We start from the raw sequence: 12,536 nt of genomic DNA, 5'->3' as shown, positions 1-12,536 counted from the left end.
TCTACAAAGAATATGGCGTAATTCCTTTCTATGTTAGAGAACTGAGAAAAAAGAAGTAGGTTTAAAAAGTACCTTTGATAACAGGATTTAATTGAAAACTTTAATCCTTAAGAATTTGCGGGTTCGTAAGTTTATCTTGGCAGTATAGACTGTATGCCCTGTCTTGGTTTATGTGCCAATTATGCTTGAGTTTATAGACACCTTGTATAATGTTTGGAAAATAACTCTTCTGTCTCTTCTAGAGGCTACAGATGTCCATTATGTATGCACTCTGCTTTAGATATGACTAGGTACTGGAGACAGCTGGATGATGAGGTAGCACAGACTCCTATGCCATCAGAGTATCAGAACATGACTGTGGATGTGAGTAGGATCCATGCTTAAAAAACTTTGCAGATTCTTTGTTGATGTTCGTTTTTGCTGTTTCTCTTAAACCTGTATAAAAAATTGTTCTGACATAGATGCCAATGTGATGATTAATGGGAAGGACAAAATAATCTTCTTTTAGTTACTCCTAACTCAAAAGACCAGGGTGTGGGCGGAATCTAAGAATACCTTTGTGTAATTCTCTCCAACACTAGATGGCAGGCAGAAACTTTATTCTGGATTATTTATATATTACTTACAGAGGCAGTCAGTAATGTAACTGAGTAGAGGTAGTTTATTGGTCTGTTTTATTTTAATTGTATAATTAATATGCTCAGTTTTAATTAGTTTAAATTTTATTTCATGCAAATATGTTTGCTGATTTTTTTTTTGAAGGTTACATTTTGGTTTTTACTGTTTATTACCCATTTTATTCTAATTCTTTTAAAATTTGGTCTTAGCCTACAACCTAAAATAAAAGAAGTATTTCTGTGCTTTTGCCTTATGGAGAATGATCATCTTTTCTCCATTAATTGAGATTGCTGCTGTCTAAGTCTCAACATATTATATCAAATGACAGATTGGAATCACAAAGTAGACAGCTTTCTGGTACTTAAATAATTTTTGGACATAGGAATTTTCAAAACATCCTTAATTCAGATACCTCTATATAAAAAGATGAAAAAACCACTTAACAAAGCCAAATAAGAAATACTTTTATTTATGCTGGAGCACTTCATAATTCATGTGGATAATTATTAGTAAGGTCAATGAAAGATAGCTTTTGTAATACTGATAGTCATGTGATGTTTTATTAGATGCTGTAGTGTACTGTGTTCTGTTTAGATCATTTTTTAAAATAACAGCTTTATTGAGATATAATTCATACACCATAAAACTTCCATATTAAGTATGCAGTTCAGTGCTTTCTAGTATATTCTCAGCATTGTGCAAACACATCCACCATCAATTTTAGAATATTTTCATCAGAAGGAAACCCTGTATTCATTAGCAGTCATCATTCCTTAATCACCTAGCTCTAGGCAACGACTAATCTATTTTCTACATTTAGATCATATTCTTAAAGGAGTTATTTTCCAAATTATAATTTAGAGAAAATGTGGATATTTTCTACTTATTATGGTGTGATTATTCTAAAGCTAATGCTTTTTTCACATAGTACTGTATTAACTTGTTTTCAGGTTAACACCTTTTTTATTTTTCAGCATCTCAGTACTAGAAGAGATTAATTCCTAAGTGGCATCTTATTTTAGGGACGATCCCAAAACTTTTCTTTGTGCAACTTTAGAAACTATTTGGACTTTAATTCATTCCTAAGGCATGGAAGACTAGGAACTTAGTATATTAAAAAATAAGCAAAACTATTATGAGTATGTAAAAAATTATTTTATTAGCTAAGAGATATATATATATATATATATATATATATTTTTTTTTTTTTTTTTTTTGGTTTTTTGAAGGGCTGCATCCTTGGCATATGGAAGTTCCAGGTTTGGGTTCAAACTGGAGCTGTAGCTACCGGCCTACATGCCACAGCCCCAGCAACCTAGGATCTGTGCTGCATCTGTGACCTACACCACAGGTCATAACCATGCCAGATCCTTAATCCACTGAGTAGGGCCAGGGATTGAACCCACGTTCTCATGGATACTGGTTGGATTAGTTTCTGCTGAGCCACAATGAGAACTCCTACTAAGATTATTTTCTAGGTGTCAATGAAAATAATGAAGTTGTGTGTTATTTTGAGTTAGTATAGGTGTTGATCTGATTGTGCTTTTGTTAATTTTTGTACTAGTACTGTTTTTACTACTTGGGAACTATTTTAAAATAAGACTTCTTGGCTCAAATCCACGTTTACATTTTCTAAATTCAGAGCTACCTTAATAGCTTCTTAGAGTTTTCAGTGAACAAATAAAAGGTTTCAGTGAACAAATAAAAAGGTTCAGTGAGCAGATATTTCTGTTTATGGAAATGTTTAGTTTTATATATGTATGTTTTCACATCTTCAGTATGGTTTTTTTGAGCAGACAGTGCCACTTCTATCTATAAGGTTTCAAGTTTATTTTATTTTTTTTGGTCCTTTTGTCTTTTTGTCTTTTGTCTTTATGCACCTGTGGCATATGGAGGTTCTCAGGCTAAGAGTCCAATCAGAGCTGTAGCCGCCGGCCTGCAACATAGCCACGGCAACTCGAGATCTGAGCTGGGTCTGTGACCTACACCACAGCTCACAGCAACGCCGGATCCTTAACCCACTGAGTGAGGCCAGGGATTGAACCCATGTCCTCATGAATGCTAGTCGGGTTCGCTAATCGCTGAGCCACGATGGGAATTCCTATCTATAAGGTTTAATATACATAATTTGAATTCATCTCTTTTCAGATTCTCTGCAATGATTGCAATGGAAGATCTACAGTCCAGTTCCATATATTAGGCATGAAATGTAACATTTGTGAATCGTACAATACTGCTCAGGCTGGAGGATGTAGAATTTCATTAGATCAGCAGTGAGCAGCCTGTGCTTCACTGGAAAACTCAGCATTTTCTGATACAGAAAAAGGCTATCTTTTTGTCAATGCGTCAATCTATGCAGTAGAGCTGATGTGTTTTGTACTAGTGTCACAGCATAAAATCATATTACAAGACTTAAGGATTCAGGGTCTCTTTATAGAAGAGAAAGCCACCATGCTTGTGTTTTGATTGGAAATTGCTTTGGTGTTAGTTGTTTGGAAGTCAATGATGTTTGCCACTGAAATTTGCATTCATAAATGTATTATACTTCTATGGACCTTTGCTTTAAGTGACACTATGCACACAGAATTCATTTCTAGTTCTTGATAGAACTGTACTTAATTCTCAGTATTATTCTTGACTTCTTAAGGGCTGCACTATAATGAGAATGTGTTCTATCTTACTGTTAAAATCTAATTACATATACTTTAGAATTTTCTAAGACAGTCCTGTAAATGTGAATTTTGATGTAATAACTGCTAATAAAATTATATGGAAACAATTTTATAGAAATTTTTTTCTAAGGTTATCTATTTTTTGGCTCAGAGCAATATAGTCTTAAAATGTAAAAGAAATCCTCTTTTCTTTGTTTTGAGGTATTCCCTAAGAGTAATTGAGAAAAGTTAAAATAGTAGAACTCTTCTTAGCCTAAAGGAAACCATCTGCATTGAAAATAGTTCTGTTTTGCTTATCTGAAATGATTTTTTTCCAGAAGTAGTTTATTCATTCAGTTAGCAAGTAGTTAGTGAGCAACCGTTATGTTCTGAGTATGGTTCTAGATGCTGTAGTGAACAATATAGACGGAAGTCCCTGCCCTCATGGTGTTACATTCTGGTGTTCGTCCTGCGTGATTGGCTTTTCCTTGTTTTTCTTTATGCATGCAGTGGTTGTCTTTGTTATAAATGGGGTAGATTTCATGCTTGAATTTAGATATGGATGAGTAACCTTTTTTTTGGAGACTCAAGATGGAATTAATTATACCTCAATTCAGGAATATGGTACAGAGAAATGTTTGATGATCCTGAATTTTTTTTTTTTTTTTTTTTTTTTTTGGTCTTTTTGCCTTTTCTAGGGCCGCTTGCCACAGCACATGGAGGTTCCCAGGCTAGGGGTCCAATATGAGCTGGTAGCTGCCAGCCTACACCACAGCCACAGCAACACGGGATCCGAGCCGAGTCTGCGACTTACACCAGAGCTCATGGCAACACTGGGTCCTTAACCCACTGATCGAGGCCAGGGATCGAACCCTCAACCTCATGGTTCCTAGTTGGATTTGTTAACCACTGAGCCACAATGGGAACTCCGATCCTGAATTTTTTACAGTGGTGTCCCAGTATCCAGCTTAGCTTATTTCGATTAGGAGCTGAAATGTTTACATATCTATTGGCAGGTATTTATTAAACACCAATTTCTTTTTGTCTTTTGTGATTTCTCAATTCTTCTTAACCAGTATATAGAGCTCTCTATGATCTTTTAGCTCATCTTTGAGGTAGTAGTATGTTTATGGCATCATAAATTTTAGTTTTAAGCTCAATCTTTTTTTTTCTCACTAAAGCCTATTTTTATATTGTATACGTATTTAATTTTAATTAAAAAATTTTTAGTCATGTGTCAAAATGAATGTGAGCAGTAAGTAGCCAACATCATCTCTTGTAAGTACTTGACACTTAATAGGTGTTGAGTAGTGAATGGATTAATTTGAAATGAATTAACTTGAAATAGATGTTCAGAGTCTATGCCACTTCTTTAAATAATCATCTCTGCTGGAGTTCTTTTATAGTTTTTGCTGTTTGCATTATTTCACTGAATTTCTTACTAAGTGGACTTCTTTCTTACTGTCATCTTCAAGTGGCTTTTTCCCATAGTGCTTGTCTTTAATCTTTTGGATTATATGCCACCTTCGGCAGGTCTGCTTTTTTAATTTGTTATTACACTTCCTAAGCTTAGACTTGTTACAGGTTTGGTCAAAATAATGTACACATTCCCTGCTGTGTATTCAATTAAGCCCAGATTCCTTGCACTGAAGTCTTTACAATACTGTTCCAATTTTATCTTTTCAGTTTTATTTTTCATTGTTTATTTACATATTATTTCTTTAAAACACCTCCTTTGAAATTATGCTGTTGGCCTTTGCACACATGGTCCCTCAGGAATGATCATTCTCAGAGAAATAAAGTTGTCAAAGGCCTGCCTCTTCTTCCTGGTCCAGCTCAAAGTTTACCTTCTCCATGAATGCCAGTTAACACCCAAACCTGTTTGTTAACTTCTCCCTCTCTGAGCTGCAGCACTTTGTACAAGTCTTAAAAGGACTTAGCATTTCCTTTATTATCGTCCGGTTTGTCCTTTTCCCCTCATTTGTACATTGTATGTGAAAAGTAAGCATTAAAGCATTCCATGGACCAAGCTGGGGTGGGAGTACACCCAAGGTTACCGACAGCCCTCTAGCAGTTACCTTGTGGGGGACAAAGGGAGGCGAAGGTGAGCAGGGTAGACTGAGGCAGTGAGCGCACTGACCCCCGGGGTTGGGGGTGAGAAAAATAGCCTGTTACTTTATAAAGTCAGTGACGCATCTTTACATCTTTTCAAACACCTTGCTTATAAGAATTTGTTGAATTTCTAGTGAAATTAAAAAAAAGAAACAGCTAAGTGTTAACTGTATATAAGAATTTGATAGAAGTGTGTTTGTATGTACAGAAATTCCTTGGAAAGACCCCCAGAAGTGTTTAGTACTAGAATATATTGATTGAAACATGATGGTATTAAATCTCTCAACCTAGGAGGTAGGAATCAAGTCATGCTGGAATCTGGTTAATAGGTTCATCTATTCATTTATCCCATTTAACAAGCATTTATTTTGTGCCGATTATGTGCCAGGTACAATCTCTGGAGCTGGGTTATTTTAAAAAAGACAGTAAACGACCTCAAGTTGTTCTTGGCATAGGAGAGGTGAGTGTGTGGCTAGTAGTGTGACAGGAGGGCTTCTGCTGATTTCTGACAGTATCCAAGTGGCCCAGTAAGTCATGAACTCTTTAGAAACAGCTTCTTCACGACAGCTTTTTGCTTAGTTCTGCCACATAAGGACCATAAAAATACAGTCTTTGGGAGGTTTGTAAGTCTGTGACTTAAGGTGTTCTCTATTTTAGAATAGGCAGTTTATCTTAAATTCCCATGGCTATCAGCAGGCAAAGCCCACTCTGAGGGTGATACACAGGGTCCCTGGTGTAACACCTGCCATTCCCAGTGCATAAAGGATTGTCTTTGTCCATGTTTTGTTGCTTAGGCCTGCCACGCGTCTACACTTGTAAACTTCTGATCACTATCAAAGCATCAGAATGATGGCACTATTTTTTTTTTTTTCTCTCGAGGCAAACAACATGATAATCAAAATTGGAGTAAAAACTTTCCTTAATCTTCCACCTGTTTTCAACTATTCTCATTTTCACTCCTTGCCCTTTTCCTCGTCTTGCATATTCTATTTTTCTGGAGTCATAATTCAGAATGAGCTAAGTATGGTAAGCATTCCCTTGGCTTTTTTAGAGGCTGCTCTTCAGAGGTAATTTCAGCCATTGCTCCTCATCCTCTTACAAGGATGTGGAGACTCTGAGGGGCTGAACCTGTCTGAGCCTGGAGAACCTTGAAAGGAAAGGACAGTTCTGCATCTCCTTGGGTCTGGTCACAAAGTGAAGAGATTGTTTTGGAAACCCATCCATGCTGGCCCTGACACGTTGTCCATCACCCCCTTCTCCCCACCTCCCACTTGGCATCACCGTAGCATTTACTTGAAATCTCTGATTGTTCCAGTCTGCCTTGCTTATTAGATTGTTTGCACGTTAATCTTCTTGCTGAATTCTAATTTCCTTTAGAGCCAATTGTACAGTGCTTGATACTGAACTTAATATGATCTAGGCCTTCTCTCAAAGTTTTAGAGAGTTACATTCCTCCGGAGTTCTGAATCAATTGAGAAGTAAATATGGGAGTCGGATATTGCTGCTAAAGCTGGAAAGGAGATTGAGGTTTGGAACCAAGGCCACGTTGAGTTTTGTCTTCCCTGTTCTAAGTTGAATTTGTCCATACAGGGGAGTCTCTGCCCTGGAGAAGGGACCAGTGAGACCTAAACACTGCAGTTGCTGAGGGCAAGGCCAGAGCCAAGCAAGGGCTTAGCCACCCATGGACAATGGCTTTTTCCCAAATCTCACCACTCATGTGCAGTGACTCCCAAATCCAACCATTATCAGGTAAGTCCCTCTGATGGGGTGGGATGAATGGGGAAGCCATGGAAAGAAGGATGGAGACTTTCCTAGTACTTTTAAAGGAGTCAGAATTGATGACATGAGGAAAGAATATGGAAAAATTCCTGTTCCAGAGACCCTGAAACAGCCTCATTGTCCTGGTATCCATTGGATGGAAGGTGATCTCAATCTGACCACACCCTGTGGGCCAATGGAACTTGGAGAGGATAAGATAAATAATCTTTTCCTGATAGAGACTCTAAAATTGGCCTGACCGCCAGGGGTGATGAGCTGTGACACCAGGCAAGACCTGCCTTCCACTGTCATCTTGAGAGTGAGGCAGTGCTGGCTCAAGTAAGTCTACACCTTTTTTTTTTTTTTTTTTAAATCAAAGCATATTGATATTGTAGGCAAAGAGCAGTTTTAGAATTTATCTCCTTTGACCTTTTGCTTTAGAACTGAAAGACCATGTAGTTCAGTCCACTCTGATTTTGCTTGATCATCAGAAGACCAGCAAACTTCAATTTAATTGTCCGAGCTTTCTTTGAAGACCTTCAAAGGAAGCTTCTTATTATTTTCTGCACCATTATCTCTCAGAGGCTCCATGTAATGCACACACCTTGGAGGCAGGAATATATAGGGTTGTCCTATTTGACAAACATGTACCCAAGACTACAGATCTAGAGAGGATCTGAATCGGGAGAAGGGAGGCATGAGGAATATGTGAGAAGGATGGGAAACATGGAGGAGTAAACAGAAGCAGTATCTTCTCTAAGCTGTGCTTCCCAACACCATAGCTGGGCATTGCGTTCCAGGTGTACTTGTATATCCAAATATTTGGGCTCTCAGGCTAGCCTAAAGTTTTGAGGGAGGGGCCAGAAAGAAGTCTAGAGTTGCCCGTGTCATGACTTGTATATTGCATGAGCAGTGTATAATAGAAATGGCTTGGAATTTGTTTTTGTTTTTTTGTTTTTTTTGTTTTTTTGTCTTTTTGCCTTTTTTTTTCTAGGGCAGCTCCTGTGGCACATAGAGGTTCCCAGTCTAGGGGTCTAATCGGAGCTGTAGCCGCCGGCCTACGCCAGAGCCACAGCAACGCAGGATCTGAGCTATGTCTGTGACCTACACCACAGCTCATGGAAACGCCAGATCCTTAACCCACTGAGCAAGGCCAGGGATCGAACCCACAATTTCATGGTTCCTGGTCGGATTCATTTCCGCTGAGCCATGACAGGAATTCCAGAAATGGCTTGGACTTTGAAAGCAGAGAGAAATTCATATTCAGTTGATTTAACATGTTACCTGAGTCAGTCTTAACTTCCTGTTATTCTTTGTGAAAGAGGGTCAGTAGTGATGGCCTCATAGGGCTTGTGTGGTGAGGCTTGAATAAGATAAAGTGTAAAGCAATAAGAATAGTGTCTATGTATTTGGCCTTGGGTAGACATCAAGCCTCACACCCGCCCTGCTGCAGCATTGAGGTGATCTCTAGTGTGCTCCCAGTGACCTGTACCAGTGTCCCCAAGTCTCCCATGACTGGAAATGAGTCCAGGCCTTAACATCATGGGTGCTGGCTGAGGAGGGCTTGGGAGTCGGCCAAGGGACAAATGGCCTCAAGTGGATTGGGCCTTGCTCCTTGCTATGCCTAGAAGGCCTCGTAGACATGAGGTTCTTCTCGCACAGGAATGTGGTCCTGTTCCCTTCAGCCCTCAGCCCAGAGCTCTGCGACTCCTTGACCTCCCTCCCACCTTGCCCCAGACCTGTTGGACTCATTTTTCCCTGGAGGAGGGTAGGAATGGGAGCTCTGTCTTTTACAGGGAAAGGTTTTTCCCTTCCTTTCCCCCATGCAGGTTTCACTTGACAAGTGAACTAGTCTTCAAATCTGGAACCTTCTGAGTGACTGCTCAGCCGATTCATTGGTTGGTGGATGAATCAGTCCGGTTGTGTAGGCCTTGAACTTGTCATAGGGGGTATCCATTCTCTTTGTAAAAGCAACTGATGGATTTTAGTGAGGTTGTGATAAGGGACATAACTTGTGCAGTCATTGTAATACATTTTGATTTCTCAGAAGAACAGAATTGTTCCTAAATTTAGAAGGGAAAGAATCTTCTAAACCTCAGAACCGTTTTATTGTGGATGGGAGACTACGACTACATACTTCCTCCGTCCGCTGCTTAGCATGGGGAGAGTAATTTTCCTGGCAGTCAGTTTTCTTTTAGGTAAGAGCAATAATACCAAATAATAATTCTTGATACATTTAAAGAAACAGCCCCTCCGCCCTAAATAATCATAGTTCTTTCTTTGGTGGTAGAGCAGAGTGGTTAAGGACATAGACTCGAGACAGATGGCTAGGGTTTGGATCCTGGCTCTGCCATTTACTTGCTGTGTGACCCTGGGCAACTTGTGTATGGGTCATTTGTGGAGATTTCTTTACTTAGGTAAAGGGTTTGGACCAAGATAGCAATATTACATGATGTCTCTGATATCTGCTGTCCCCTGAGTCTCTACCTGGCTCTCCCTTTCTTACTGCCATTCTCCTACACATACGGATTCGATTTTCATTCTCTTCCTTTACTCTGTTGCCCAAATGAAGCCCTATTAACTTTCGTCCCCTCACTGATGTATGCTTTCATATCTGGATAAAGTGATTGGCAGCCTATGGTACAAGGATGCTAAAGAATCCTGCAGGATACTTTAATCCCAGAGTACCTTAAACTTTGTTTCCTGACAGCAGAGGGTGCCACAGTGTTTCTGGTGACAGGAATGTTTTTGTGCAGAATGATTTTTTCCTACCTAGTTCTTTAAGAGCTTTCCCAGGATACTAACATAGAGGGCTTTTATTGCCTATTATATAATAATGACACAAGCCAACAGCAAAATGCACAGTCTTTGAACGGTTAAAATTTAATCAAGCATGTCTCTTAGCACCATATTTCATATCTGCCTGTTTGCATTCTGTGGTCCAGGTTTGGAAAGAGAGTATTTTTCAGAGTATATGGCCAGTGTTCTCTGCTGTGATGTGCTTATATATTTAGGAATGGGCGAGGGAGGAGGGAGGAGGAATGGTGAGTGGTAGGGAGTGGAGGCAGAAGTCTGGGAGCAGGCAGCACCAGTGCTGGAATGATGTAAATTTTGGTGCCAAGGGGAGTCTGTGAGCTGAGTAGGGCCAGATGGATGATAGTTCTAAGCGGAAAAGTGCTGTTTGGCTTGTTGATAAATGGGAAGTGGTCAGAGCCAGAGAAACATGTGCGGGCCAAGGAGGAGCCAGTGTGGCAGAGTGAATTTTCTGAGATGGGTGCAGCAAGATGATCATCCCATGCACCCACCTTCCAGCGTGACATTGACACTTTCTTCATCAAGACACGGCACCTGCTTTTCTCCCCTTGAATGCGTGTGGCCAGTGACTGGCTGAAGTGAGGTTTCCTAAACCAGGTCATAAAGGTGATAGACTGGCTACCTGGGATATGATTGGGATGCTAGCATTTGGAACTTCATCACCATGCTAGGAGGAAACCCAGGTCACATGCAGAGCCCACGTGTAGGTATTCTGGCTGACGGCCTCAGCTGACATCCCAACAGCCCGCATTGATTGCCAGATTTAGGGCTGAGGAAACCTTCTGATTGTGACTATGTGACAGTCTGTGAGTGAGAACAGCCCAGCTCAACCGAGTCAACCCACAGAATCATGAGAGATAATAGAACATGATTGCTGTTGTTTGAATTCACCAAGTTTTGGGGTGATTTGTTACGCAACAATAGTAACTGAAATATGAAGTTAAGTCCATTAGCCAGAGGGTCTGGGATAAGAGAGTTAAGTTGAGCCTGAATTTCCAAAGTAAAAGCTGAAAGTAGTTTGACTCTAGAAGAAGGGTGGAGGTGGAGGATGCGGCGTTAGTCAGGGGAGTCTGTAATGAGGCGGGGCTGCTCAGAGTTCTCACAAGGGGGACTGCTTATTACTATCGCTCTTCTTAGCAATAAGCCCAGGCGCAGCCTCTTCTAATCCCCTAACTTTTTGTCGTGAAAATGTTGAAGGTGCAAAAGTGGAGTAACTAATACAGTGAACCCCATATTCAGCATGATCAACTCATGGCCACATTATACTGTTAATCATTTTTCCCTTTCACATTATTTTGAAGCAAATCTTGGTCATAACATGTTGTCCCTACATATTTTGGTTCCTAAGATGAGGACTGTTTAAAAAATGTAACCACAATATTATTAGCACACCTAAAGCCAGGAAGAAATGAACAATTGTGTCTATATCTATCAACTTTGTGTGTTTAAATCAGAATCTGAAAGACAACTTTCAGAATGGGAGAAAATAGTTTCAAATGATGCAACCGGCAAGGGCTTAATCTCTAGAATATATAAACAACTTATACAACCCAACAGCAAAAAAGCCAATCAATCAATGGAAAAATGGGCAAAAGACCTGAATAGACATTTCTCCAAGGAAGATATACAGATGGCCAGCAAACATATGAAAAAATGCTCAACATCGTTGATTATAAGAGAAAGACAAATCAAAACTACAATGAGATACCACCTCACACCAGTCAGAATGGCCATCATTAATAAATCCACAAATAACAAGTGCTGGAGGGGTTGTGGAGAAAAGGGAACCCTCCTGCATTGCTGGTGGGAATGTAAACTGGTACAGCCACTATGGAGAACTGTTTGGAGATACCTTAGAAATCTATATATAGAACTTCCATATGACCCCACAGTCCTACTCTTGGGCATATATCCGGACAAAGCTCTACTTAAAAGAGACACATGCACCCACATGTTCATTGCAGCACTATTCACAATAGCCAGGACATGGAAACACCCAAATGTCCATCAACAGATGATTGGATTTGGAAGACATGGTATATATACACAATGGAATACTACTCAGCCATAAAAAAGAACGACATAATGCCATTTGCAGCAACATGGATGGAACTAGAGAATCTCATCCTGAGTGAAATGAGCCAGAAAGACAAAGACAAATACCATATGATATCACTTACAACTGCAATCTAATATCCAGCGCAAATGAACATCTCTTCAGAAAAGAAAATCATGGACTTGGAGAAAAGACTTGTGGCTGCCTGATGGGAGGGGGAGGGAGTGGGAGGGATCAGGAGCTTGGGCTTAGCAGATACAACTTAGAATAGATTTACAAGGAGATCCTGCTGAGTAGCATTGAGAACTTTGTCTAGATACTCATGTTGCAACAGAACAAAGGGTGGGGAAAAAAATGTAATTGTAATGTATACATGTAAGAATAACTTGATCCCCTTGCTGTACAGTGGGGAAAAAAAAAAGAATCTGGATAATATCAATACCAGTACTGTCATAAATAATTTAAAAGAATTATAATTTAGAAAGTAAAAATAAAATTAATATGTTTTATTTCATCTGGAAGCTTGA

The 12,536-nt window shown here is 39.6% G+C and overlaps 1 protein-coding gene across 6 annotated transcripts in view; it reads left to right on the top strand.

The window, feature by feature from the left end:
* Nucleotides 1-12,536, top strand: part of RCHY1 (ring finger and CHY zinc finger domain containing 1) — a 26,633-nt gene extending 14,097 nt beyond the window's left edge. For 3 of the 6 annotated variants that reach the window (XM_021100265.1, XM_021100263.1, XM_021100264.1), the window contains 2 exons: nucleotides 243-363; nucleotides 2,767-3,397. In XM_021100265.1, the coding sequence (XP_020955924.1) occupies nucleotides 243-363; nucleotides 2,767-2,895 (250 nt within the window). In that variant the 3' untranslated portion in view covers nucleotides 2,896-3,397. 6 annotated transcript variants of the gene reach the window in all.

This window comes from Sus scrofa, chromosome 8 (genome assembly GCF_000003025.6).
Source record: "Sus scrofa isolate TJ Tabasco breed Duroc chromosome 8, Sscrofa11.1, whole genome shotgun sequence".
In the NCBI taxonomy this organism is placed as follows: Eukaryota; Metazoa; Chordata; class Mammalia; order Artiodactyla; family Suidae; genus Sus; species Sus scrofa.
The sequence above is the reverse complement of the archived record's forward strand: the minus strand, read 5'-3'. Positions and strand labels throughout refer to the sequence as shown.